This window comes from Rhamphochromis longiceps, linkage group LG14 (genome assembly GCF_057381845.1).
Source record: "Rhamphochromis longiceps isolate RC_006_pf linkage group LG14, R_longiceps_female_GT1.1, whole genome shotgun sequence".
In the NCBI taxonomy this organism is placed as follows: Eukaryota; Metazoa; Chordata; class Actinopteri; order Cichliformes; family Cichlidae; genus Rhamphochromis; species Rhamphochromis longiceps.
The window spans coordinates 27,614,375-27,639,439 of NC_140570.1; the positions used below are offsets into that span (position 1 = coordinate 27,614,375).

General features: G+C 39.4%; 2 protein-coding genes and 1 long non-coding RNA gene across 3 annotated transcripts; 1 reads left to right on the plus strand and 2 right to left on the minus strand.

Moving 5' to 3' along the window:
• Nucleotides 1-249: 249 nt before the first annotated feature.
• On the minus strand, nt 250-2,753 carry LOC146654266 (uncharacterized). Its single transcript, XR_014907289.1, has 4 exons — nt 2,608-2,753; nt 1,724-1,881; nt 1,241-1,298; nt 250-307 (listed from the first exon to the last, which is right to left on the minus strand). It is a non-coding gene; the product is annotated as an uncharacterized LOC146654266 (long non-coding RNA).
• Nucleotides 2,754-15,857: 13,104 nt separating this feature from the next.
• Nucleotides 15,858-18,893, plus strand: LOC146654267 (uncharacterized). Its single transcript, XM_085379689.1, has 6 exons — nt 15,858-16,050; nt 16,351-17,393; nt 17,511-17,580; nt 17,989-18,163; nt 18,308-18,473; nt 18,626-18,893. Exons 1-5 carry the CDS (start codon nt 15,858-15,860, stop codon nt 18,471-18,473), a joined length of 1,647 nt encoding a protein of 548 aa, XP_085235815.1. The 3' UTR covers nt 18,626-18,893.
• Nucleotides 18,894-19,416: 523 nt separating this feature from the next.
• LOC146654268 (uncharacterized) lies at nt 19,417-24,742 on the minus strand. The gene is made up of 4 exons (XM_085380557.1): nt 22,775-24,742; nt 21,675-22,676; nt 20,151-20,309; nt 19,417-19,518 (listed from the first exon to the last, which is right to left on the minus strand). Exons 1-4 carry the CDS (start codon nt 22,775-22,777, stop codon nt 19,417-19,419), a joined length of 1,266 nt encoding a protein of 421 aa, XP_085236683.1. The 5' UTR covers nt 22,778-24,742.
• Nucleotides 24,743-25,065: the final 323 nt, after the last annotated feature.

Consider the following 25,065-nt stretch of genomic DNA (forward strand, 5'->3'; position numbering starts at 1 on the left):
AAACTAATTGTAATAAAAAATGAACAGGTGGTTTATAGATGTAAAAGAAAGAATCTGAAAACAACACTTTTTTGGTCTAAGTGATCAAAGTAGAAAACAGAACTGATGTTCAAGAACAAACCGTAGCTGCACTAATATTACACATCTCCATTGTTGTGGTGAACAGACATGTTGCTTTTAAAACCACATGCAGTGTGTGACCGTGACTGTTCACTGAGACCATGAACGCCACTTCGCTGAAGCCTTCGCCTTCTTCTTCTTCTTCTTCTAAATTGGAAGCAGAAGGAGCACGAGCTGCTTTGATCTACTGAAAGGAAAAAGCAGAACATCTGAGCTGAAACCATTAAGACAGGAACAATCATTCAATGCAGTGTCTCACGTATCTTAGCCTGTTACAACTGTTGATACAAGCTAAATACGGTTAACACACAGTGTCAGGGAGCTCCAGTGTGGGAACTAGTGGCTTTACGTTTGTAGTCATTTAACTTTCATCCATTCATTCATTTAATTCAGGAGGAAGAAATGTCAGATTGATGCAGGCTTATTACATGCATTTGGTCCCATGCTGTCTTTAACTAAATGACTTGGTTCACTTTATGGCTGGGCTGTATGTGGGGTTATATCATGTTATTTGGGCAGGAGTTCCTGTCCTCTGTTAGACTTATAAAGTTTCTCCATAAGTAGAGTTTCTAACTCTTCTAGCACATCTGTGGCTGACAGCTTTTTGGTGGCTCTTTTTACCCCACACTGGTTGTGAGTGTGTAAATAGCCCCACTAGTTCTTTTGGGTTGCAGTTAACTTGGGAGGAAGAGGTAGGTCTGCCATGACTAGATGAATAACAATTATCTGGGATACATAAATTTCATAGTGCATGCATGTATCTCTATAAACCTGCCTGTGGGCTGCCATTTTTACATTCAGTTATTTCTTTGTTGAATCTAAATAATGAATGTGTTACAGTTAAAGTGATACTGATCAGTGTAAATGGCTCATTGGTACACAGAAACCTTTAAATTAAACACTATCACCTGATATCGAGTGTCAAACAATATCAGAGCTGTAAACGCTGTTTACAGTCAGAATTTATAAAACTATGATTGTAAATAAATTCAAACAAGTGAGCTTTTCTCTTTGTGCTGAATATCAACACTGTGATTTCTTAGACTGTAAGCTTTACTTTAGCACAACCAGTTGTAGAAGCCGTCACTCCAAATGTCTTTTGATAACAAGACAAAAATACCTTTTCAGTACACGGCCTGAAGTTCTTCTCCGACATCTTCTGCCATCGGCTTTGTCTGCTGGATTGAAGACAATAAACCACAAAAAGATGATTTAGTCACTTTGTCTGCGTCATGCAGCTCGAATGTGTCGTGTAACGATGTTGAATAGCCGTCATTATCCCTCTGCTGTGTCAGTAGGATTGTACTGTACAGCATCTCATTGATATGTGAGGAATGCTAATGTAACACGATAACAGACTTACATCATTAAAACATAAAGGGCAGGAGATATTTAGATATTTTTATATTTATATTACATTTTATAGCTGACGGATATTACTAAATAGATAGAATTTACTAAATAGCTGGATGAACATGAAAAATATGTCTATAATAACAAATGACCATGAGAGCCAGTAGAATTAATTCAACTGGACACTCAAACGACGTCCTTAAATGCTCTTTAAGTGGCAGAACAGATGAACAAACAGTTAATTGCTTACTTGAGATGAAATCTGCTCAGCTACTTTGAAAACAGCTTCTAACTGGTTCCTCCTTTAACAGGATGACGGCTCAGGGGTAAGGCCATCATGCAGTCCAGCAACCTTTATGGTTCTGCTTTGATTCACCAGGAACTATTAGGGAAACCTTCCAGCGCCTCCTGTGAAAGACACAGGCATAAACACACAAACATTTATTAACATGTTCCACAGTCTTCCACTTTGATTTTCTCATCCTGTGGACAACAACGTACATGGATGCAGGTTTATTGTTAACTTTTGTAAGGTTTATTTAGTGAACATATCCAGCTGCAGCTCCACTGTGATCCTGAACTGGATAAGCACTTAAGAAAATGTGTCAATAAATGGACAAACATCAGGTTATTATATTTATCCAAACAGATGGGACCAATAATGCTTCACTGAGTTAGAGACTTCAACAGACTCTTCTATGTAAGAATGTCTCGTGCTGATAGACCTGCAAACTTGACAACAAAGGTTTTTCAGACTGCATGTAGCTGTCCTCTGTGTCAGCTCACACATTTGCATTTATGTCACACTTATTTCTGCTTTCCCATTTTATAATTATTACTTACATTTTGATTAGATACCTTGAGTTTGTAAATGATCAGATTACATAATTGGAATACAATGTATCCAATTCAGGGTCGCGGGAGGATGAAGCCTATCCCAGCTGATACAGGACAAAGACAGGCTGCCAGTTTATCGCAGGGCTAACACAATATGTGTAACAGAAAATCCACTTAAATGTTTGATATTTCTTATAATAATCATAATTATGACTATTATTTAAAGGTTTCTTTATAAATACATTTTGATTTTTTATAACCTCTAAAATATAAACCTGAGCCGTTTCAGATTCTGACCTCTGACCTCACTGCAGCTCCCTCTTGGAAGTACGTCTGCTTCTTGTCTACCCCCAGTGTTGACCGCCTGCCCTTGATATCACGTACTGTACCTGAGGAACAAAAAAGGACAAACACTTGCCTTCATTTAAGAAGTACATTCATACAGAGGTAATCTATGGAAACACACTAGTTCAACCTTTGGGAGAAATCAGTTCCTGTGAAACATGTGTGTTTTCAAACTCTCAGATGGGCAGCATATCAGTCTTGGACTGTCTAACCTGCAGCACTGAATGACCACCGCACATGAGCATGTTCCTGCAACATTCAGCATCTGATCCTTCATCTGTGTGCTTCTGCTTTTGGTAAGTAGAGTTACCCAACTCCAGTAACTCTAAACACATGCCATACATTTCTAACGGCCTGGTTACTTCCTGTCAGTTACTTTAGAAACCATGTGGTCACCTGACCTAACACTGTTTCTTCTTCTTCCCCTTAATGTTCAAGTGTCACATGTCAAACAGCTGGAGAGGAAACTACACCAGTGTACTGGGATGTTTCAGCAACACGTGCCAGATGCTGTTCCTTCATGGTGACATCACCAGAGACAGCCCCGCCCACCTCAGGACCTCACCATTGATCATGAAGATTATAATGATGACAGCGAGCGTTTGTAAATGATCAGATTACATAATTGGAATACAATGTATCCAATTCAGGGTCACGGGAGGATGAAGCCTATCCCAGCTGATACAGGACAAAGACAGGCTGCCAGTTTATCGCAGGGCTAACACAATATGTGTAACAGAAAATCCACTTAAATGTTTGATATTTCTTATAATAATCATAATTATGACTATTATTTAAAGGTTTCTTTATAAATACATTTTGATTTTTTATAACCTCTAAAATATAAACCTGAGCCGTTTCAGATTCTGACCTCTGACCTCACTGCAGCTCCCTCTTGGAAGTACGTCTGCTTCTTGTCTACCCCCAGTGTTGACCGCCTGCCCTTGATATCACGTACTGTACCTGAGGAACAAAAAAGGACAAACACTTGCCTTCATTTAAGAAGTACATTCATACAGAGGTAATCTATGGAAACACACTAGTTCAACCTTTGGGAGAAATCAGTTCCTGTGAAACATTTCTGTAAATGAACATCATGTGGAGAATGAATGAAATGAGTTCTTCAGGTGACTCAGCAGTCCCACACTGACAAATGAAATCTAGTTAAACTATTAAGCATATTTGCTCTTCTGAAATCTGTGTTAAACAACAACAAACATAAGTTAGTAACAAAAATACAGCTGAGTAGAGGCTTTACAAACCACCAGCAGCCATAATGCTAAATTTTAATCTTCAAATGTTTCTGAGCCATCTTCAACCTGCTTTTAACACATTAAAGTCCCACAGTCAATGCAGCCTGACTCAATCCTAAATGTTCAGCACACAGAGACACAGAGGTGCCGTTTAAAGTTTAGTGATAACCTGAGTCACTGATCATTTGCAGTATTACAGAGTCTGGCAGTCTTTGCATGATGTCCACGTCACTGTAAGTTTCTAGCTGACTCTCAGGTGTGACAGGTGTGCCAGCAGGAAAGAGTAATAATAGCCTGCATCCTGAGGTTTGTCATGCAGGATTAAAGCAGCCAGGCTTTGTTCACACAGCTAGGATTGTATTTTACACTGACCCTGGGTCAGTATAAGTATCATACAGTTTAAACGAAGCACTGAAACTTGCACATATTTATTACAGATGCACTGAAGCTAATCGAGATATTTGCTGTCAGTCTGTGGCTGCGATTAAACACTTTACTGGAAACTTTATTAACTAGTAACTTCATCAGTCATGACAGAAGCTAATATTTCTGTGCTAACATCGTTTAACCAGTAACAGCTTTACTCCAATATAGGCTAACGTTTACACCGCGTAAATTTAAGCTAGCACCATAAAGACGGTAAAACACGTAATAATATCTACAAATGCATCTTAAAGCTGTTATATTAGCACTCTGTGTATTACTAACATAACCACATTAACATTACTGACACTCGCTGACGTTTAATGGTCATTCTATAAATGCTGTCCGTTTAAATGGTCTTACCTGTAAACACTGCTGTATCCACCGGATTCCAGCCAGAGTGGATTCTGGAGTCTTCCAAGCTCCTGTTAGTGATCCTCCATCTGGATGGATGAGAACAACCTTCTGAACAATCTAGCAGGAGATGGCCCATATCTATGGGACTGATTTGTGCTAATAACGCCCATTGTATGGACTGATAACAGCCGAAGCGGGTGAATAAAGTCACCCAGTAGCTAGCTGTGCCATTACCCAGCATACATCACTCCCTCCATAAATGCAATAAACCATACAAAAGTATCGTTCTACCTGTTTTTCAGGTAGTTGTTTACATTATATAATTTATTGTGTTCAGTATACGTCACTACAAAGTGATTTCGGAAATATATAAATATACGGACAACAGGCTCTTCCGCGGCAATCTCTTCAATCGGAGGACCCTTCACGTCAATTCCCGACGCGAGGGGGGTACCCTGCGCGTCCATAAGTGCAGCAGAGGGAGCCTGACCATGCGTCACACGTTTGACGAGTTGGGAGTGAGAACGTGTTGACTATACAGGTCATCGGATGTTCAAGATGGGCTTTACATCTTCCAACAACTGCTCACACTGTCAAGGCAATGGACGCCTGGAGGACCCCTAGAGACATTATCCCTGGAGGGCTTAACCCGGGGGTTGTGTTCATAACCTGGTTAGTGGCTCTGGTCGCTCTTAGAGGTTGTTCTCCTCGTGGCTGCGTGCAGCGGGGCTGGAGGATGGTCTGTGCTGGCAAACGTAGGTTACTGGCCTGGTGGCCTGGCTGCCCCTGAGTGGATCCGGGGCAGGCGTGGGGGCTTGGGGTTCGGGGGTGCTTCGCCTCCATGCTGGGGCCCCGGTCTGGATGGGCCTGGGCTCCCTTGCCTTGGTGGGTACCAGAGGACGGGGGGTGCCTACTGGGGTCAGCGGGGTGGTTCTTGGTGTCCGGGGCTGGGCGCTCAGGTATGTACCAGCTCACACCCGGTGGCTACTTGGCGGGGCCTGGCGCCTGCTGCTCGGTCAGGCCTCTTCCGGGGCGTGGGGGGGGGGGGCCCTCGGGCCTCTGGGCCTGCGGCTCGGTTCACTCTGGCACAACTGGCTGCCGGCAGAGTCGGCGGGCACACCGGTGCAGCCCCCTCTAGCTTCTGCTCGGTGGCTACTGGGTGACGCCTCGTCTGGGGATCCTCAGCCCTTCCCATGAGGGTGGCACGGATGCCCCTCCGGTGGTCCTCCTTGGGATCTCGCACTCTGGGGCCTCTGGATGTCTGGGGCCTGGATCTCCTCCATGCCTGCTTCATGCCCTGGGGGACGGGGCTATGGCTCTCTACATCCTCTTGCAGACCATTACATGTGGAAACCATTTGAATACAAGCGCGCTGATCCACACAGGTGTGCACACAGGTGTTCACTGTTCGCACACCTTTCTTGGCTGCTACTTCAAAGCACATTGTGTGCTGTCTCTCCTGCGTGCTGCACAACAACATTCAATATTTAGTATTTACTGCTGTTTACACTTAGCTAGATTAATGCGATGGTGTTGTGTTTAGTATGTTGCTTTTTCTTTTTTTTTTTTGCTTGTTTTCTATTCTTTTTCTCTCAACAGGTCATCCAGGAGATTTTTTTTCCCCTTTCTCACTGTCCCTCTCCCCTTCTGTTTTTCTTTTCCTTACTCTTTCTTTCTCCCTTTCCTATCCCTCACTCATGTCTGTCCCATTTGTAACAACTGAAAATAAAATAAAATAAATAATAAAAACAAAGGTCGATCAAATGGACCAATACGGCAATGCCACGATGATCCATTTGGCAAAATAAATCCATTGGGTATCTTTGTTGGTCTTCAGACAACAATTCTGACGGCTAAAGAACCAAATGGGACAGGCAAAAAAAAAATAAAAAATAGTCTCGGAGATACAGGTGGGCGGTTCACAGACCTCTGCCAGACTAAAACCCCGTACTTTCTTTATGCGCCGCTTGACTAGAGCCAAGAGAAATTGCGCCGTGGGAGACCGGGAGGGTTCGGAACAACCCTTAATAGTATGGACAAATCATAAAAACGTAACATATTTACATAGTGTTAAAAGACTAAATGCTTGGCAAGCAAGGTGGTCACTGTTTTTCGCTCGTTTTAATTTTTCCATTTCATATTGCCCAGGTTCAAGAAATATTAAAACAGACACTCTTTCTCAGCAGTTTGAGTCAGGTGAAGAAACCATGGAGGTGGCACCCATTCTTCCTGCTAACTGTGAAGTGGGGGAAGTAATGTAGGAGGTGCAGGACACTATCACATGGAGTTTATACATAGAACCAGATCCTGGCTGGGTCCAGCTAACCGGCAGTATGTATGTATGTGGGAAGACTGCCACCCTACTCAAGAGGTATTTTTGGTGGGAGACATTAGAGAGATATGCAAGAGACTACCTGGCAGTTTGCACCGTCTGATCTAGAAATAAAGCCCAAAATCAACCCCAGGCTGGTCTGTTACAACCACTATCCATCCCACATCCATCGCCCGTGATCGCACATTGCCTTAGATTTTGTCACAGGACTCACAGCTTTTTCAGGAAAGATATAGTCATACTCATGATCATAGTCCATTTCTTCAAAGCCGCCAATTTCAATGCCTTGGAAAAATTGCCCACGGCGTCCGAGATTGCCATCTTTTAGTTGAACATGTTTTTAAATTACATGGCATTCTGGCTGAGATTGTTTCTGACTGGGGCCCCCACACTGTAAAAAAAAAAAAACGGTGCTAAAACTTAAAAACTCAAGGCAACCGACTGCATTTACGTTTTTAGGTTCTGATGGATAACTTATAATTTCAAGTTTAGGAGATAAGTTGCTTTAGCTAATGTTTTTGTGTTGACAAAATTAATAATTGTCCTTTTTCTCAACTCATATTTTATTGTTTTTGCAACGTATTTCCTAAAGTTTACACAAGGTATTAGTTTTAGTTTCGGCAACGTATTTCCTAAAGTTTACACAAGGTATTAGTTTTAGTTTCGGCAACGTATTTCCTAAAGTTTACACAACATTTTTTTTTTTGTTTTGCCAATCAATTTCCTAAAGTTTAGAAAAAGTATCTTTCATAGTTTTCATGAGGTGCTCCCTGTTGTACCAATGAATGTTTACACAGTTGATTTTCAAATAACTTTGTGTTCAAACACAACTGCACCACTGACAATGTTGACTTTTGAGATCAGCCATTTTTAACATACTGACAACATTCAGCCACAAATAAAGTCCTTCCAAAAACACAAAAAAAAGTCAAATTTTTGTAACAAATGTTACTCATCCAATTTTAAAGGTGGTGTTGTCAGACAGAATATCAAACCTATCTTGATAGATAGTCACTAACAAACAGATTCAAAACATCAGATGGCAGGATGTGAACAACTTCTATCTGGTTTCCATACAGCAAACAACTTTCAAACAAATTTTTCCACCACTTGTCTTTTAATAGTAATGGTATCAACACTCCAATTTCCTGTGAAGTTCAGTATCGCGCCACATTTGTTATAAAACTAGTACAAATGTACCTAAAACCAGATTATAAAAATTGTTTAAAACAGCTCAAGTTAGAATAAAACCTTTCAACATTTTATAATAACATGTTATACATGAAATCTGCAATCAGTCATGCAAGCCACATTAAGTAAAGTTAGAACAGAAGACATTGATTCAGAACTTTCTGCACCTTACAGTTTTCTTAAAGACAGAAATGAACTTTTTTCAGAGCAACTTGCCACGAAACCCAAAAACTGTAAATCAAAACAAATTGCCATTCTGTTTTACACAAGTTGTATTTGAGTTGAACATGTTGTCAAATAGGTTAGACTTTGGTTAAGAGCTTGGTTTTGAAGCTTCTTATCCTCTGGGAACAGGTAGATGTCAACTCCATAAAAATGTGTTGCACAGCTTCAAATGTGTACTTGAGTTCTTTGGGAAACTCCATGTTGAGCCCATAAAGTAGGCCAAACAAGTAGGCAAAGGCAGTGGGAAGGTCTGGCAGATCATCAAGAATAATGTCCTCTTCCAAAACAATGGCAGTGTTGACCACTGTGGACTGCGAGTTGGGTCCCACGTAGTCCTCCAGAACAGTGAGGATGCCCACCGTAACACCTCGGGTTGCCCTCTCAACTGGATCTGTATCCTATGCAAAATAAAAAACAACAGTACATATAAGTCTCTGAAAACCAAAACTGAAGATTGAGTAGATTTGCATACTCACCAGACATGTTAAGAAGAGTTTGGTCTCGTCGTTGCGAACAAATATCGGTAACCCTTCCAAACTGATGGTTCGTCGATGCTGGACTATGTTTGAGACCTAAAACAAGGAAATCAAATAAGACTCAGTCTCATTTATAAACCTACCATTTTGTTTTTAACCTCTGGGTGGTCTTGGGTCGATTTGTGCCATTTTTCATTGTTCGTATACACGCCATTCGCACTGTGTTGAATGGAATATAGCGAAAGTCTGCAAAAAAAAGTTTGGTCACATTTACTATTAAAATTCCAGTATGACTTCCGGAAATTAGCTTCAGTGGCTACACTGTTAACCTTTGCTGTATTTTTCACAGTAAAATACCACAAAATGCCCAGTAACTTACCTGAAAACATTTCTACAGTTAATTACTGTAATTTGCTTTGCATTATGGGTATATTAAGGTTATTTACATTTACTTACTGTATTTTTTAAAATTGCGGTAGTAGTTATACCTACCGTTAACACATTAGCAGTAGTGCTACTGTATTATGTGATTTGAATGGTTCATCATACTGTTTGTGTATTTTTACTCTTTCAGTGGTTGGTTGCAATAGTGCATTACATTTTAACTCTTTCACTGCCAACCATTTCCAGATTTTCCTCCAACCTATGCCATTTGTCAGTATGATACCAGTGAAAGTATTATGGTTTTGACTTTTTAGGGGACTTGCCTGTGTGTAAGGTTCAAGAATTCTGATCATCTAATCTGCTGCATGCAGTTGTATGCACATGCACAGCTGCTGCAAATGTGTGCTTGCCACTGCGTTGCCATAGAGATCAATTCAAGTGACAGCTGCTCCTGGGGAGAGGTAAAAGAATGCAGAAAGGCCTCCTTGTAGGGAAATTTTATAAAGCAAGGTTCTCCAAATCTCTCCCAAAATTCTGTGTTTTCTTAATTGACTTCCATTCATATGTAAAGACTATAAGGTTAACTACAAATAAAAAAAGCAGAATTCACATTGCTGCATCTCCATCACTTATCTCTGATTAACCCTGAACAACATTCACACTTCCTTTTGTTAATTTTTTTACTTGCCACTATTCTGTTGTTGGATTTCACTTAGGTTGTTGCTGCTGTCTGTTTTTGTGTAATTTTGTACTTGTGACAAGTAGTGAATAAAGTTATTTAAAAAAGACGCAGAAAGGCGAACTTCAGTCAGTGGAGAATATTGTAATAATTTGGCGGAGGCTTCTCAGTCGAGCAGTAACTGAATTGCTCATTTACTGAACGTGCAACATGTACAGAACTCTTCTGAGAACTACTCAACCCAACTTGGTGAAACACACACTGAATGCATGCTGGCCCCGCCCATCCACCTACCTCTACCAACCACCACTCCATATCCTGACTGACATGACCTGTGACCCAGTGATTGACAGGAGAGGAAAGACAGGCCAATTTTGTTAACTCTTCGTTACGATATGCTCGAGAGGACAAAAGATTTTGCACCTCGTTATTGTTGGACCTCTGTGTGGAAACTGCAAACGGGACGTCATAAGGTAATGCAAAGGACTCTCCTACCTAACATACTCGTTTATTAATTCTTAAGAGCATATATCTTTTTTGTGTGTGGGGGGGAGGGGGGGGCTTAAAATCGGTGTTAGCTTGGTCGAAATAGCACATTAGCTGAATTATTCTGGAAAAAATAGGTTGTGTGTGTTTTTTCTTTTCTTATTTAAATATATATTTAGATATATATTTTCCACGGGGAGGGGCGAAGAACACAGGCGCAACGACAGTCTTTGTCTTTTTCCCGCCGAGTGTGGTGCATTGTTCTCCTGCGCTTCTGTTCTATGACTATTGAGAAGCTGGCCATGCTAACAAGTAGGACATTTAGCTTCAGCTAAAGCAGCAGGTAAAAATACACATTTAATGAGAATAAAGAAAGACAACTCTTTTTTTTGGAAATTTAGAGACTGCTAAAACAATCTTATCCAGTTTGGAGCTTGCTCATGTAGGTTAGCCTGCTTTATTTAATTGTGTGTGAGCTGCAGTACACAACATTAAAAAGTTAATATAACATTAGGTTGGTGGCGCGAGGAACTCCAACCTAAGTTTAATATTTATTATTTTTTTAAGTGGGAAGGGGAGCATGTTTTTTTTTCTCCTTTAATACGTCTTCCAAGGTCTTTTTCATAGGAAAACCATGTAACGTCTGTGTTAGGTTGGTCAAAAGAGCAATTAGTTGAATTATTCTGGAAAAGATGGGTTGTGTGTTTTTTTCCTTCTATTTACTTATGTAAATATATTTTTCAAGGGTTAAATAAATGCAACATTAAATTAACAATTGTCTCTCTGTCTTTTCCCGCCCAGTGTGGTGCATTGCTGTCCTCCTGCCCTTGCTGGCCGCGCTGACAGTGTGATGTAGCCTCAGTTCTTTGAGAGACAAGACAAAACAGCAGGTAAAAAGACATATTTAGTGAGAATAAAGGTAGACAACATTTTTTTGGAAATTTAAAGACTGCTAAAACAATCTAACCCAGTTTTGAAGTTTCTCATGCAGGTTAGCCTGCTCTAATCTCAACTGTGGTTTATTGTTTCATAGGTTTCATTTAAAAAGCAAGACAGTGTAGTGGTCTGTAAATTAGTCGCAGTTAGTTGCAGTGCCATTGTTAAGGGGTTTAACGTCAGCTTGACAGACCCTCCAAAATTTTTCCTCCAGTGTTTCAGGGTCTGCATGGTTTAAGTTAATAACATTGATCTATAGATAGTTTTTCTTTTAACTTTTTCCCATTTTTTGATACAACCCAAGCAATGTAGATCCCTTCTTTAATAATAGAACAAACAGAAAATAGATTGAGATGTTTTTCAGTCACTGTTGTGTTGTTGCCATGCTCTTTGCAAATTAAAAGTTAAGTCAAATTCAGACACATGCAGCCATGTACAGGTGTAAATTTTGTGGTGTTTGTAGTTCAGAATTAAGACAATTTTGTTATCATACGAAGAAACATCAGCACACAGCTAATTATCGATTCACATGTGGAATAGAGCAATGTCCTTCTTCCTATCGAACATTTTCTGCATTCAGATCCCATATGCACAGGAATCACCGCTATCGCAGGGCTCAGACTAAACACACCCATTTTAAAGGAAATCTTGCTTGTGGAGTTGAGGCATGTTTCTATGTGGCAGAGAATTTTTCAGCATTATGCACTCACTTGAGATTTCATATTAAAGATGGCAAGAAAGTTGTCTGTCCTTATGATGACTGCCACAAACATTTCAGAGTGCGCTCATCTTTTGCCACACATTTATCCAGGAAACATAAGCTGGTGATAACAACTCAGGTGTCAACTCTCCCCGAAAATATAGACTGTACTCAGCCTTCTGAGGAGAATCTGACTCCAACTCCATGTGATCATCTAGAGGAGTGTGATAATCAACAAGAGACATTTTTACATAATTTGGCTCTTTTCTACCTGAAAATGCAAGCCAAGATGCTGTTGCCAGCGAGCACAATACAGTGTATTCTTGATGGATTTCAGCACGTCCATAGCACTTCTATGTCAGATGTTTTTGACAAGTTGAAGGGCAAGCTTTCTGAGCTAGACATACCACAAACTGAGATAGAAATGATTATTCAAAATCTCTCTAAAGAGGATGTCTTCACAATATACAACAAAGGAATACTCAGATCTGACAAAACAAGGAGAACATTTTACAAGCAGTATTTTGACTATGTTGAACCCACCCAGATTTATCTGGGAAGTGATGCTGCTGGAAAGGAATGCTTTTGCCAGTACATTTCCATCAAAGAGACATTAAAATCCCTCCTTAGACAGTCAAGTGTTAAAGAGCAATATCACCAATCCAAAAATCATACCTCTTCCAACATGGTTGTAGAGGATGTGGCAGATGGAAGAAATGTAAAAGAAAATGCTCTGTTAAAAGACAATCCTTCTTCATTGTCCATCATCCTTTACCAGGATGGATTTGAGGTTGTGAATCCTCTTGGGTCAGGGAAGAAAAAACAAAGTTTTGGGGGTTTACATGAGTCTAGGTGAGGTCCAGCCACACAATCGCTCTTCAGTTGATCCCATGCAGTTGGTGATGCTGTGCAGAGAAAGGGACTTCAAGACATTTGGTCAGGAGAAAGTTTTCTCAAGTATTATCTAGAGATGGACCGATCCGATATTACGTATCGGTATCGGTCCGATACTGACCTAAATTACTGGATCGGATATCGGAGAAAAATAAAAAATGTAATCCGATCCATTAAATATCACGAAAGCACCTCACAAAACTTGCAACACGCCGTAACTCACCTCAGAACGTTAGCACGTCGGAGCAGTAGGCATCACGTGATAGAGCGGCTGTGGCATGCGGGACCTGTCGGTGGTCTGGATAGCATTTGGAGCTTCGCTAGCAACCCGGCATTTCATCTCCGACAAAGTTATCCCGAGAGAAGTAAAGCAAGTGTGTAAGTCCATCTCTGAATGTTTGTAAAGCATTCCTGCGTTAAGCTTAACGAGCGATATATGGAGCGACTGCCTCTCCTGCTGCTACTTCAATCATGAAACTGCTTAACGATCAGCTTATCGGCTTTTCTGTCGCGAGTCAGTGTCTCTGGTTTGCTTTTGGCCCACTTTGCACCAGAAAGAGGAAACCAGCGGCTGAACAACAGCAGCACGTTTAAGCTTGATCAGCTGTTGTTAGAATTTATTTATTATTACTTTCTACTCGAGGATCTTTTTCTACGTAGTTGACGGCTGGTAACTGTGCAGGGGCGGATCTAGCAAAGTTTAGCCAGGGGGGCCGATAGGGCATTAACAGGGAAAAGGGGGCACAAAGACATACTTTTCTTTCTTATTCTCATTTAAAATGTCGAGCTTTTAATAAATAATTATCTGACACCCAAAGTTTTAATTTGATGTAAAATGAATAGAAGTCAATTACTGTATATAGTAACTATTAAGTCTAATATATATACCCTAGTAAGCTATAGTACTTTTTCCTTTGGGAAGGTACCATCTGTGCAGTCTGCAATTTTGTTGAAGAAAGATGTTGAATCTATTTAATATTTCTTGAAAAATAATTGATTTCTGTGCATTTTTTTTCACACTGCATCAAATTAAGGTTGATTACGTCGATTAAGCATCATGAGGTGGAGCGTGAGGGGTGGTTCCCTATTTTTTATTTATTTATTTTTGTTGTTGCTGGGAGTTGGAACCCTATTAGTTAGGTTGCTTAATATTTATGCTAAGTACTCTTTAAAATACCAGAATAGGGAGGATGGTGTAGGTTTAAGTTTATTAGATTGATCAGTATTGCTGAACTATGAAATTTTTTTTTTTTGCATACAGGTATAACAGAATAGCTTTAGTGTAGTTGTTGTTTTAAACTTGAGTATGAACTTGCAGACTTGCAAAGTGCAGCAAGATATTTTAAAAAACACTTTTGTTGATTAAAAAACACTATCGGATTCATATCGGTATCGGCAGATATCCAAATTTATGATATCGGTATCGGACATAAAAAAGTGGTATCGTGCCATCTCTAGTATTATCACAGACCTTAAAGATCTAGAAGATACAGGGATTGAGACAGATGATGGAAATACCCTCAAAGCGGCCTTGATTTCCATTTGTGGAGATAATCTTGGTTCACACTGCTTAGGTGGTTTCACTGAAAACTTCAGTTGTAGTATGCATTTTTGTAGATACTGCTTGATTGAAAGGAGAGACTTTGAAAAGACACCACTAAAGCTTGGTCCAAAAAGAACCATCACTGATCACAAGGAGAGTGTACAACAGCTATCCACCACTGACCAAGACATGGTACAGGGGGTAAAGTTTGACTCACCTTTCAATTCTCTGAAATATTTTCATGTCTGCACTGGGCTTCCCCCATGTTTGGGTCATGATTTATTTGAAGGTGTAGTCTCTAATGACTTGGCATTGTACATCAGTCATTTAGTGAAACAGGAAAAGCATTTCACTTATGCACAACTAAACAGGTCGATCACACAGTTTAAATACTCAGGGAATGATAGTCTCAGTAAACCATGTGAGGTTAAGGAGTGTGGCAAAAAACTTTCTGGTTCTGCAGCACAGAACTGGTGTCTGTTGCGACTGTTGCCATTGTTGGTTGGTGACAGGATAAAAAATCCTGAGGACAGTCAGGTCTGGCAACTGTATCTACAGCTCAAGGAAATGGTTGAGCTCATATGTGCTCCCAAGATCCATCATGACCAGATTGCATACCTTAAGATAATAACTGAGGAGTATGTTCATTTAAGACACACAATTTTCCCTAATCACCCACTCAAGCCCAAGCATCACTATTTACTGCACTATAGTGACCTCTTTTTGCACTTTGGGCCTCTTATTCGTTTGTGGACTCTCCGGTTTGAGAGTAAGCATTCGTATTTCAAGGAATGTGCCCGGAAACTGCACAACTTTGTTCACCTTTGTAAAACACTGGCAGAAAGGCACCAGCTGCTTCAGGCGTACCTCAGCAGTGGACCATTGTTTGCCCCAGCAGTTCAACCAGTTGGTGAAACTAGTGAATATGATGAGCAGTTGTACAATGGTCTAATTCAGGAGTCTGTCAGGACAGCTGGCTTGATGAAAGAAACTACGTCAGAGGTATCAGCAGTAGTTTACAAAGGAACAAAATATTGCAAAGGGCTTGTTGTTGCGATGGGTCATGATGAATGTGGCCACATCTTTGGAAAAATCTCAGTGATCCTCATCAGTCACAAACAAGTACACTTTGTTTTGGACATCCTTAAATCTGTGATACTGATCAACCTTGGACTTCACTGTCTACACAATTCTGAAAAAAGATTCATATGTGTTCAAGCAGACAGTTTGTTTGATTACTACCCTCTGCCAGTGTATATCGCTTCAGGTTTAACCGTTGTATCTTTGCATAATTCAATATCATCCTCTTAATTCATTGCAGATATGGACAGTGGCAGCCTACATCATGAAATTAACCTGGCATTACCTGACCTGCATGACGAGACAAAGAGGGCAGTTATTGAGCACATTATTGGTGTCAGAAACAGAGAAGATCTCCTGTTTGTTGAGCCTGATGATATCAAGCCTTTCTTGACACCAATTCAAAGTCGAAGACTTGTTCAAGTATTCAGAAAAGGTGAGAATGCATTAATGTCATAAATGGTTGCAGACCTATCTTGAAAATAGTTGTAAATTAGTTATTTTGAGAGTTATTTTGAAATTGTACTTTATTTTTCAATTCATAGTTCATAAAAAATCTAGCTTTCAAAACTAAAACTAGCTTTCATTGCCATTGGTATTATTTCTCCAACACTCTTGCTTTTGTGTCTCATATAAGAGTATTACTCAATAAATACTCCAAAAAACCCATCTGTACATAGTTAATGTGGAATTGTTCTGCTGTGTTTATGTGTGTGTGTGAATATCGACGACCAAGTGGAGTCTGGCTCTTCAAACAACCCAAAGGAACCTGAAACCACCTGCTCAACAACTGTGCAAGTGCCACTACAGGGTAATTCACTCTGTTCTGCACAAGCATCAGGTCAACTCCCTTCCACACAACCAAATGTAAGCAACACCTCCTGGATCAGCAATTTTTCAGTTCCCTGGGAGAAGATGCCAACAAGACTTTCACAGGCCTTGGCATCTGGTGGAATGGCTCACCCAGAAGACAGGAGAATAATGATTAGGACTGTTGTAGAAGGAATGCGAGTACACTGCCCCAACCCTAACAGAGCTGCTTGTGGGGAGGTAGCTAGAGCTATTGTATCTAAGTATCCCGCTACCTTTGCAGATAAGACTGCAGAAGGTGAGCAATTAGGCTGTGGTTATTATTCCCTACTCAAACAGCTTAAAACAAGAGTTGAACATGTAAATAGAGACAATGTCAGCAGCAGAATCCGGCAGCCAAGGAAAAGGTCTACCAGGGAAAACAATGAGGGTGATGTTGCCATCAAAAGGGGGAGATCTGAACTTGATAGCTATGGTTGCATCAACTGGCAACCCACAACCCTACCAGAAGGAGAAACGACTGAAACTTTGGAGACAAAAAGACAGACTATGTCAACTGTGTTCAGATCAGCAGGTCCTCAAGCAATTGAAACAACAGATGTAAATACTTATATGTCTTTGACTTATATTTACCAGAGGCACATGCTTAATTCTTGGCCTGCCCCCACCTTATGTGAGGTTCAAGAGCATTGGCCATTTCTTTTTACTAAAAGAGGCCTCTGCACTCACTTCCACACACTCACAGATATTGAGGTAGAGACACGTCTCAGTGAAGCCCTTCTTACGAAAGGAAGGAGAATTTTGAACTTCTTTCAAAGCCAGAGACTTCAGTGGAACAAGGAGATTGAACATCTGCTACGTGAGTGCGACAGTGCAAAGCTGAACCACAACCAGATCGCCACAGCAGCCATCCTTCTTCTGATGAAGTACTTCCAAGAAAAAGAGGACTCAATCTTCATCTTGGCTGACGTAATTATATTTAAAATGTTACACATGCACTCTCAATACTGTCAACATAAACAAAGGAAAAATATTTCAATGATTTTGGGTATCATCATTCAAATCAGTTCCTTTTGTGTTTTAAAGGCTTTTTCCACCAAGATGTCTGTTGATAGAGAGATGACCTTACCCATCACACCAAGGGTAATAGCGCTTGGTAAGTAAATAGTTTCAATCCTCTTGTAATATTTTTGTAAAAAATCTATGTAATTATTGTGGTATTTGTACCCACAACAACTTACTTAACAGGGGTTTGTCTGTTCTATATTGTATAAAAATAGAATACACACAGTTTGCTGCTGTTTCTCTTATTATTTATTATACACAATGACCAACAGGAAAAAACAGCCTAACATTTCAGCACAGGCCAAAATGCCAAAACATTAGGCAGTTTTTTCCTGTAATTGATCATAATTTTCATTACATAATAAATAATAAGAGAAATAGCAGCAAACCGTATGGATTCTATTTTTGTACAGTGTGAGGCCTGCTATCCAGCATTCTTGTGGAAACCTTATTTGTAAGGGTGAGCACATTGTCTTATTGGACTCTTGTCTGTTTTTAGGGAATAATTTCATGTCTGCAAGCCGCTGGATGATCAGTTTGGAGGGCAAGGTATTTTATGAGCCTGAGCAGATGCATGACTTTGCCAGCACCCTTGCTGTCTTCTTTGCGTCATACTACGTTTTCAACCTTGAGTATCAGGAGTCAGCGTCCATCACACTGGAGATGATACAGAGGTAAATACTTTACACCATTAAAGCTTACACCATTTAAGAATGAAATATATGTGATAGCTTGACTACAGTTGCAGAAACATATAGGTGATTGCTGTAATGTATGTTTTAATTTTGAAATTAAAGCAGCCTTTTTTCCATTAAAAGGTTCTTTGTGAGGATCAATCCAGACATGGGAACAAAATGCCCTGCAAAACTTGGTACAAGCTGCAAGACAGGTCGTGTCGTAAAGAGGAAGGTTACAAGCATCAGCCCTCGGATCACCACCTTCCTCCAGCGGCTCTCTGAGTTTGAATGGAGGACTTCCAACTAGGTAAGAATACAGAGATGATAATATCTTTTACATAGCTGATAATTATATACATACTGTACACACATCCATACAACAGTATGAATGATCTCAGACAGATGTGAACAAGTGAATAACCTGAGCAAACATGAATATTGATGATGTGTCTTTGACAGGTGGTGATAAAGACTACGCTGAACCCGACCATCCTGGTAACGGAAATCTAAATCCCATGTCACATTCTATTTCCTGGGACCCACTGATAATTATTACAGTTTGTAAATGATTTTTGTTTTACAATTGTAATAGTTTATTTAATGTTCATGCTGGTGGGTTTGTCCTGTTTTTAGTGGAATGAAAAACTGTTTTCCTTAAAAAAAAATCAGACACAGAAAGGTGAAGGACTGTGTAGTTTTCATGTACGCTTCTATTTATTTTGGTTATTGGCATTGTTTTTATTCAGTTGAAAAATGTTTTTCTTGTTAAAAAAAATTATCAACAATAAATGTTGGTTTAATTCACTATTCTGAGACTACTTTATTGAATTATATTGTTTTTTGTAAATGTTCTTATATTGAATATGAATGTTAATATTATTTGTAAAACACAATTACAGTCTAAACAAATTATACTGTACACAATTACAGTGTTATACCATAAACCACATTTGCAGTACAGTGATACTATAAAACTTAATCACGGTAAGTCTTTCTAACTGTAAACCACGTTTACAGTAAAGCTGTTATACTGTAATATATGTTTACAGTAAAGTGGTTGAACTGTAAAACATCACAACAGTAAAGATACTGTAGATCAGTAATTGCAGTAACTTACTGGCAATAGTGTTGCCAGTAAGTTAATGTAAAAATACAATAAAATGTCTAACAGTGTAAGCTACAGACAAACTTACACTATTGGTCTTAGTGGTCGATTTGTGCCCCATTGAAACCATTATAAACGCTATTTTTCACTGCAGATTAATTACGGTTAAAGGGATCGTGATCGTTCCACCTTCAGTCTTTGTGGGGAGCTTGCCAGCAGCTGGCCGCCTGGGGGGCTTTTTATGCTCCTGCGAAAAAAAAATAAAAGTGGATCGAAATACATGTTGGTGCTAACCCTAACCCTTAAAACAACGAAACTATAATTAAAACTTTGTATGAATATTTCAGGGAGAAGTAGTTTTAACAGACTGGCTAATTTAAAGTGGAAAAAAATATTAATATATAATCTTTTTATAGCACTTTTTATGGCGTGGTTGATTTGTGGCTCTAAGACCAATAGTGTATGCATTTTTCTAGGACCCCCCAGAGGTTAAAACACATTAAGTGTTGTTGCTCAAAATACAGCCTTAAGAAATAAGATGTTGAAATGAGTTATTACAGATAATTGGTCATGTTTTTGTCAGATTTTTTTTATTTATTTATTTTTTAAGTAATTTTGATGTGCAACAAATGTAGCACACTTATTACAACATTTATAACAAAAAGTGCCATGAGTGGGATGAGAGTTGAACTGTCTGTCATGACCTGCAATCTGCCAAACACAGCGCTGCTTGTTAGCTTATAATCCCATTCAGGACACACTTTTTGAAAACTAACAATTTTTACATCAATTTAGTAAATATTTAATAAAGTATCTTTCGTTACAGTGGGAACTTCAGGTTCCTCATAAACCAGACACAAATACATTTTTATATATTACCTGTTCATCAAACTTCTGCAACAGGGAATCCATGTCATTGCGGAAAGCAGCTTCTCTAATTCGATACAGCTTAATCAGCCGAATTGAGTAAGTGTCGAGGGCAGTCAAGAAGGTCCCCATGAGATCCTTGGTGGTAATGCGTGAGAATTCCGCACAAATCTACAAAGCAACAAAAAAAAAATATAGAAGAAAACTTTTAAAGGTACATTATATAAAAATCACATTGTTTTCAAATTTGGTTAAAAGAGCTTAATTTCAAAACATTTAGTCTCGGTTGATCTATTGGTCAGGCCTTGATTGGATTTTTTTTTTCCTTTAGTGGTAGTGGTGGTACAAATTATAACTGACGTATTAAAAAAAACAAAAAAAAACCAAGACAAATCTGATCGGCAGATCTTACAGTAAGTCTATAGAATACCTAATCAAATGTTGATAAGACAAAATGGTTTCAATTGTTACAGGATGCATTGCAGAAAAGAAATAAATCAATAAATTGTATTTTAAATTCATTGAAAAAATCCCATTAATTTTATAGTTATGTAGGAATGAAGTAAGAATAACATCCTGTGGTCAAATTTGTATACTTTCATAACACGTAAGTGACTTTCTCAATCCTGTTCTGTGAGTTTCATGGCTGTTGCCTGCTAAGGGTCAGCACCAAAAGATTCTAGATGCCCAGTGAAGACAAGTCATTGCGGCGACCGTGGTTCAGGGGGTTGGGAAGCTCATCTGTAACCGGAAGGATGCTGGTTCTATCCCCAGCTCTCTCTGTCCTGGTCGTTGTGTCCTTGGGCAAGACCCTTTACCCTACCGCTTACTGGTGTTGGCCAGAGGCGCGATATGGCAGCGTCACTTCTGTCAGTCTACCCCAGGGCAGCTGTGGCTACAACTGTGGTTTCCCTGCACCGATGTGTGAATGTGAGAGTGAGTGAGTGAGTAGTGGAATTGTAAAGCGCTTTGGGTGCCCAGAGAAGAGCGAAATAAAAGCAATCCGTTATTATACACAGCAAGTTGACAAGTAAATAGATTTCACTTCAATAGTTGTTGGTAATACCAAAATTAGCTTCATATTTTTAGAGCCAAGTATTTTTTTATATTTTACCACTAGCATTGTTAGCTCATCGCGAGCCTTCAACCTTTTCTACAAGATATTGGAGTGATACAAACAGATGCTTTTAAAGGTCCTATATCATGTAAAATCAACTTTTTGGAGCTTTTAAACACATTTTAATGTTATTTCCTTAGATTAAAAACCCTCCAGAGTGGTTTTTGGCTTAATTCAGGCATTTCTTAGTTGTCTCAGTGAATCCTTTCCCCATAACCGTGGCTCAGCTCTCTCTTGCAAAACGACTGACTCGTAACATTGGGATTAAAATTTCTTTCTAACAACTCCAAATGCCTTGAAATTTTTCTGGGTGAATAAATGAACGTTTTCCATTTTAGAAATAAGACCACACTGGGGGAAAAGGGAAGAAGAAAAAAAAACCGGAAGTTTTCCTTTAAATATTTAAGAGATTATCTTACCTGTTCTTTCAAGAAGAGAGCTGGCCATCTGAGCTGCATTTCCTTGACCAAGGGCTGCATCTCCACAACTTCTTTCCTCCTGAGAGAGAATGTGATGTCCATCTTTTGGGTGATGAGTGCCATGTTCTTATCCCTCTTCTTCATTTCATCTTCCAAAATGCATCTTTCATTTTCAAGAGACTCATCATTGTAGTTTTCTGGGCCATCAGGGATAAAGTTGACTTCACCTCGCTTTGGTTTCTTTAAGGAAAATCTATTTGAGCCACTGTCATCTTCTTCCCCTCTTCTTTTTCGATTGACTGCAACTTCACTACATCCAGCTTGACTTAGCTTGGAACGGTAGTTGCCAAGCTTGAACTTAATGCTTGTTGCCCAACCATCATATCCTGTGCCATTGCCAGGCTCTTTGAGGCAGGGATGTTTGGAAACTAGCTCCTGTGCAACAGATGTTATTTCATTCTTGTCAGGGTACGCTTTGATTGCAAACATTTCTTGTGCCAGCTTGTCTAGAATTTCCATCTTGATGTCTCTTGTTACACTTAAATTTGCCCCTGCTTTCTCATATACCTCATTGCCCTTGCGAAGTTTTAACGCTACATCATAGGAAAAGGTTGGGATAGGAAATGGATTTGGCCACTGTGAAGTGCTACGCATGTAGGTCTTTGTGGATGAGGATGGGCTGAAAGAAGATGCTGAACTCACACTGGCTGTATCAATAGATGAGATAGCGCTATGATCAGATGGAGTCTGTGGTGGCGAGGCTGATGCATTTTCCTCCCAAATGAGGTGCAACACTGCCCGTCCAGCAGGTAGCTCCTTAATATCCATCAGGTTGCAAAGTGCGTTCCCAAAATCTGGGTCTTCATATTGTATTGCAAAGTCACCTTCAAGTCCAAGCTTTGCTTGTAGTTCATCTTGAAGCTGCTTCACAGATTCTGGAACAGTGGACAGTTGGATTTTTCTGATAAGTTTTGGACTGACGTGGACTCGCAGTAACAGGGCCTGTGAAGACAAACCAAAAAAAAAAAAAAAGGGCGCAATTCTAAATAATTGACAAATTCAAAGTAATCAACTGAAAACTATTTATGAATAATACATACCATCACTTTCAATGCAGGAGGCACGTAACAGGTGTCACCATCAGTTGTCCATCTACGCAGTATTCAGCTAAAGGGTGGTAATCATTCAAATCTTCTGGGTCAAGTATTTCCAGATCTTTGTAGCTGCTGTCAAGCCGATATGATCTGTAGTGTTCCATAAACCAAGAGGAGAGCTTTGTAGCAACAAATGACACTTTCCCAGAGTCTACCAAAATGTTCAGTATCTTGTAGAATTCAGGTAGTCCACTCAGTTGTCCTGATGAAATGATCATGCCTTTAACATACTGGGTCCCATACAGATAAACACATTTAGCAAATGACACAGCTTTTACCTGTGGATATTTCAGTTTCAAGCACTTCTGAAGATTTTCATTCAAGAAACAGATGTCAACTGTGTCAATATTATCAACATGCAGACTTGGTTTAAAAAGACTGTGACCATCTAAGAAGTATGCCATCATTTGTTGATGCTTTGAAGAAAGTGTTAGTAGTATATTCTTAAAACATTGGACATCATGCACAGTTTTCTTGAAAAAGTTGTGCTTAGATTCAAATCGAATAGTCCACAAATCAACTAAGGGACCAAAACAACGCACAAGATGACTATAATGTTCAATATAGTGGTGTTTTGGCTTCAAATTAAAATCAGGAAAAGTCTCTATCAGTAATCGTCGATGATCCAATATTTTGGTGTCCAAGTATGACAATATTTCTTCTGATAGAGTTGTCGAGACAACAATTTCAACAAGCTCCTTAAGGTCCATCAATACTTCCCATGATGGCTCATGTTCTGGTATACGGGTCCCAATGATAAAAGGCAGCAAACGCAAAAGTGTCCAGTTTTCATGTCCATTGCCACTCACTCTTCCTGTTCCAAAACTGGCTTTTGTAATTTGTTGTGGCTTGTTGAGCTTATCAGAGAATTTATATGGAAATGATTTTATACGTTTGTTTAGTCCTTCAAATGTAATAAAACCCTTTCTGATTAAATCTTGAAGACACAAACACAATTCCACAGGGACAACACCTTCAAAGAAATCATGTAATATATCTGGAGGAAATCCAGTGACTGGATGAAAATAGGACAACGCACTTAAGGCACAGGAACCTTTGACACCACACACACTTTGTCTTTGACCATCCTCAAGCTCTTCTAGAAAAATGTTATGCTGTTCCACAGTTCTTAATGGAAATTCTGTAGGATCAAGAGCTGCAATCTGATGTTTATCAATACTACAAAATCGACAAAATTTGTCGACATTAAAGGACTCCAAAAAGCCTGCAAGGCTGTGAGCCCCAAGGTTATCTGCACAGACACAAAATACAGTTCCCTTTAAAAAACTATTTAAAGATTCAACATACACCCCTGTGCTTTCAAGACATTTTAAATCCTCAATGAGTGGATAAAGAAAAGCATCATACCCAAACTGTTTAACGTCTACACTTTTACCAAGAAGAGCAAGCTGTATTGAGTGTAATGTAGAACGAAACCTTGCAGATAAGTTGAGTACAACCCAATAGACAGCAGTTATTTTATGAATTTTTCGAGATGTTCCTAAAGGGTTGCATATTTCAAAGTCGTCAATATACAAAGCTAAACTAATGCAAGTATCTTGCAATCCTAAAAGCTTGTTGTTTTTGAAATACTGCCCATCTCTAAATGATCTGTAACCTTCACTAATTTCTTTATCAAATGCTAACTTTTCAAAGAAACTTTTCTCTTTCAATAAGTTCTCCAAGACCTGGTTTACTGAGACATAAACAAATGTGTTAGGTATTTTAGTACCATGGTAGCATTTACTGGATATTGTTTTATAGTGACATTATACAGGAAAACTCTGTCATTCAATAAGGCCCCTTTGTTTTAGTTATTTTTCTCTTTGACCCAAGAATTGATGTGTGAGAATCACAGGCTGGTACAAGGTTGAAATACCACAGAGATCACTCCCTCAGCTACATTAGTTTCTTAATCTTTTAGGAGACGCCTGTTGAGGCCAAATGGTTTGTTTCAGATTTCACTAATGTAAGAACTCTTTGTTTTGTGCCTTGAAAATATGTCGCTGAGATAATCACAATTGTAGCTGAACTAATAAACTACACAAAGGATGCTTCTTCACCCAAGGGCAGGAAGACGCTGCCTTATCTTGGTCTGTACTGGTTTAAACTGATAAATCTGCTGTCTCATGAATTTTACCCTCTATATAAACTGTTGTACTTGTGAATAAAGTTGAGTCACTTTGGGAAGACAATCTAAAGCAGTCTCTGTTTTCTTGTTCTCCCAAGCTGCTCCC

Bases quoted from the DNA above. Each gene is read 5' to 3' on its own strand.
- LOC146654268 (XM_085380557.1), bottom strand. The intron at 20,310-21,674 runs GTAAGATAATCT...GTTGCTTTGTAG, and splicing joins CTCTCTTCTTGAAAGAACAG to ATTTGTGCGGAATTCTCACG. The intron at 19,519-20,150 runs GTAATATATAAA...TTTTTTTCGCAG, and splicing joins TGCAGAAGTTTGATGAACAG to GAGCATAAAAAGCCCCCCAG.
- LOC146654267 (XM_085379689.1), top strand. From the start codon at position 15,858: ATGGACAGTGGCAGCCTACATCATGAAATTAACCTGGCATTACCTGAC. The intron at 17,394-17,510 runs GTAATTATATTT...TGTGTTTTAAAG, and splicing joins CAATCTTCATCTTGGCTGAC to GCTTTTTCCACCAAGATGTC. The intron at 17,581-17,988 runs GTAAGTAAATAG...GTCTGTTTTTAG, and splicing joins ACCAAGGGTAATAGCGCTTG to GGAATAATTTCATGTCTGCA.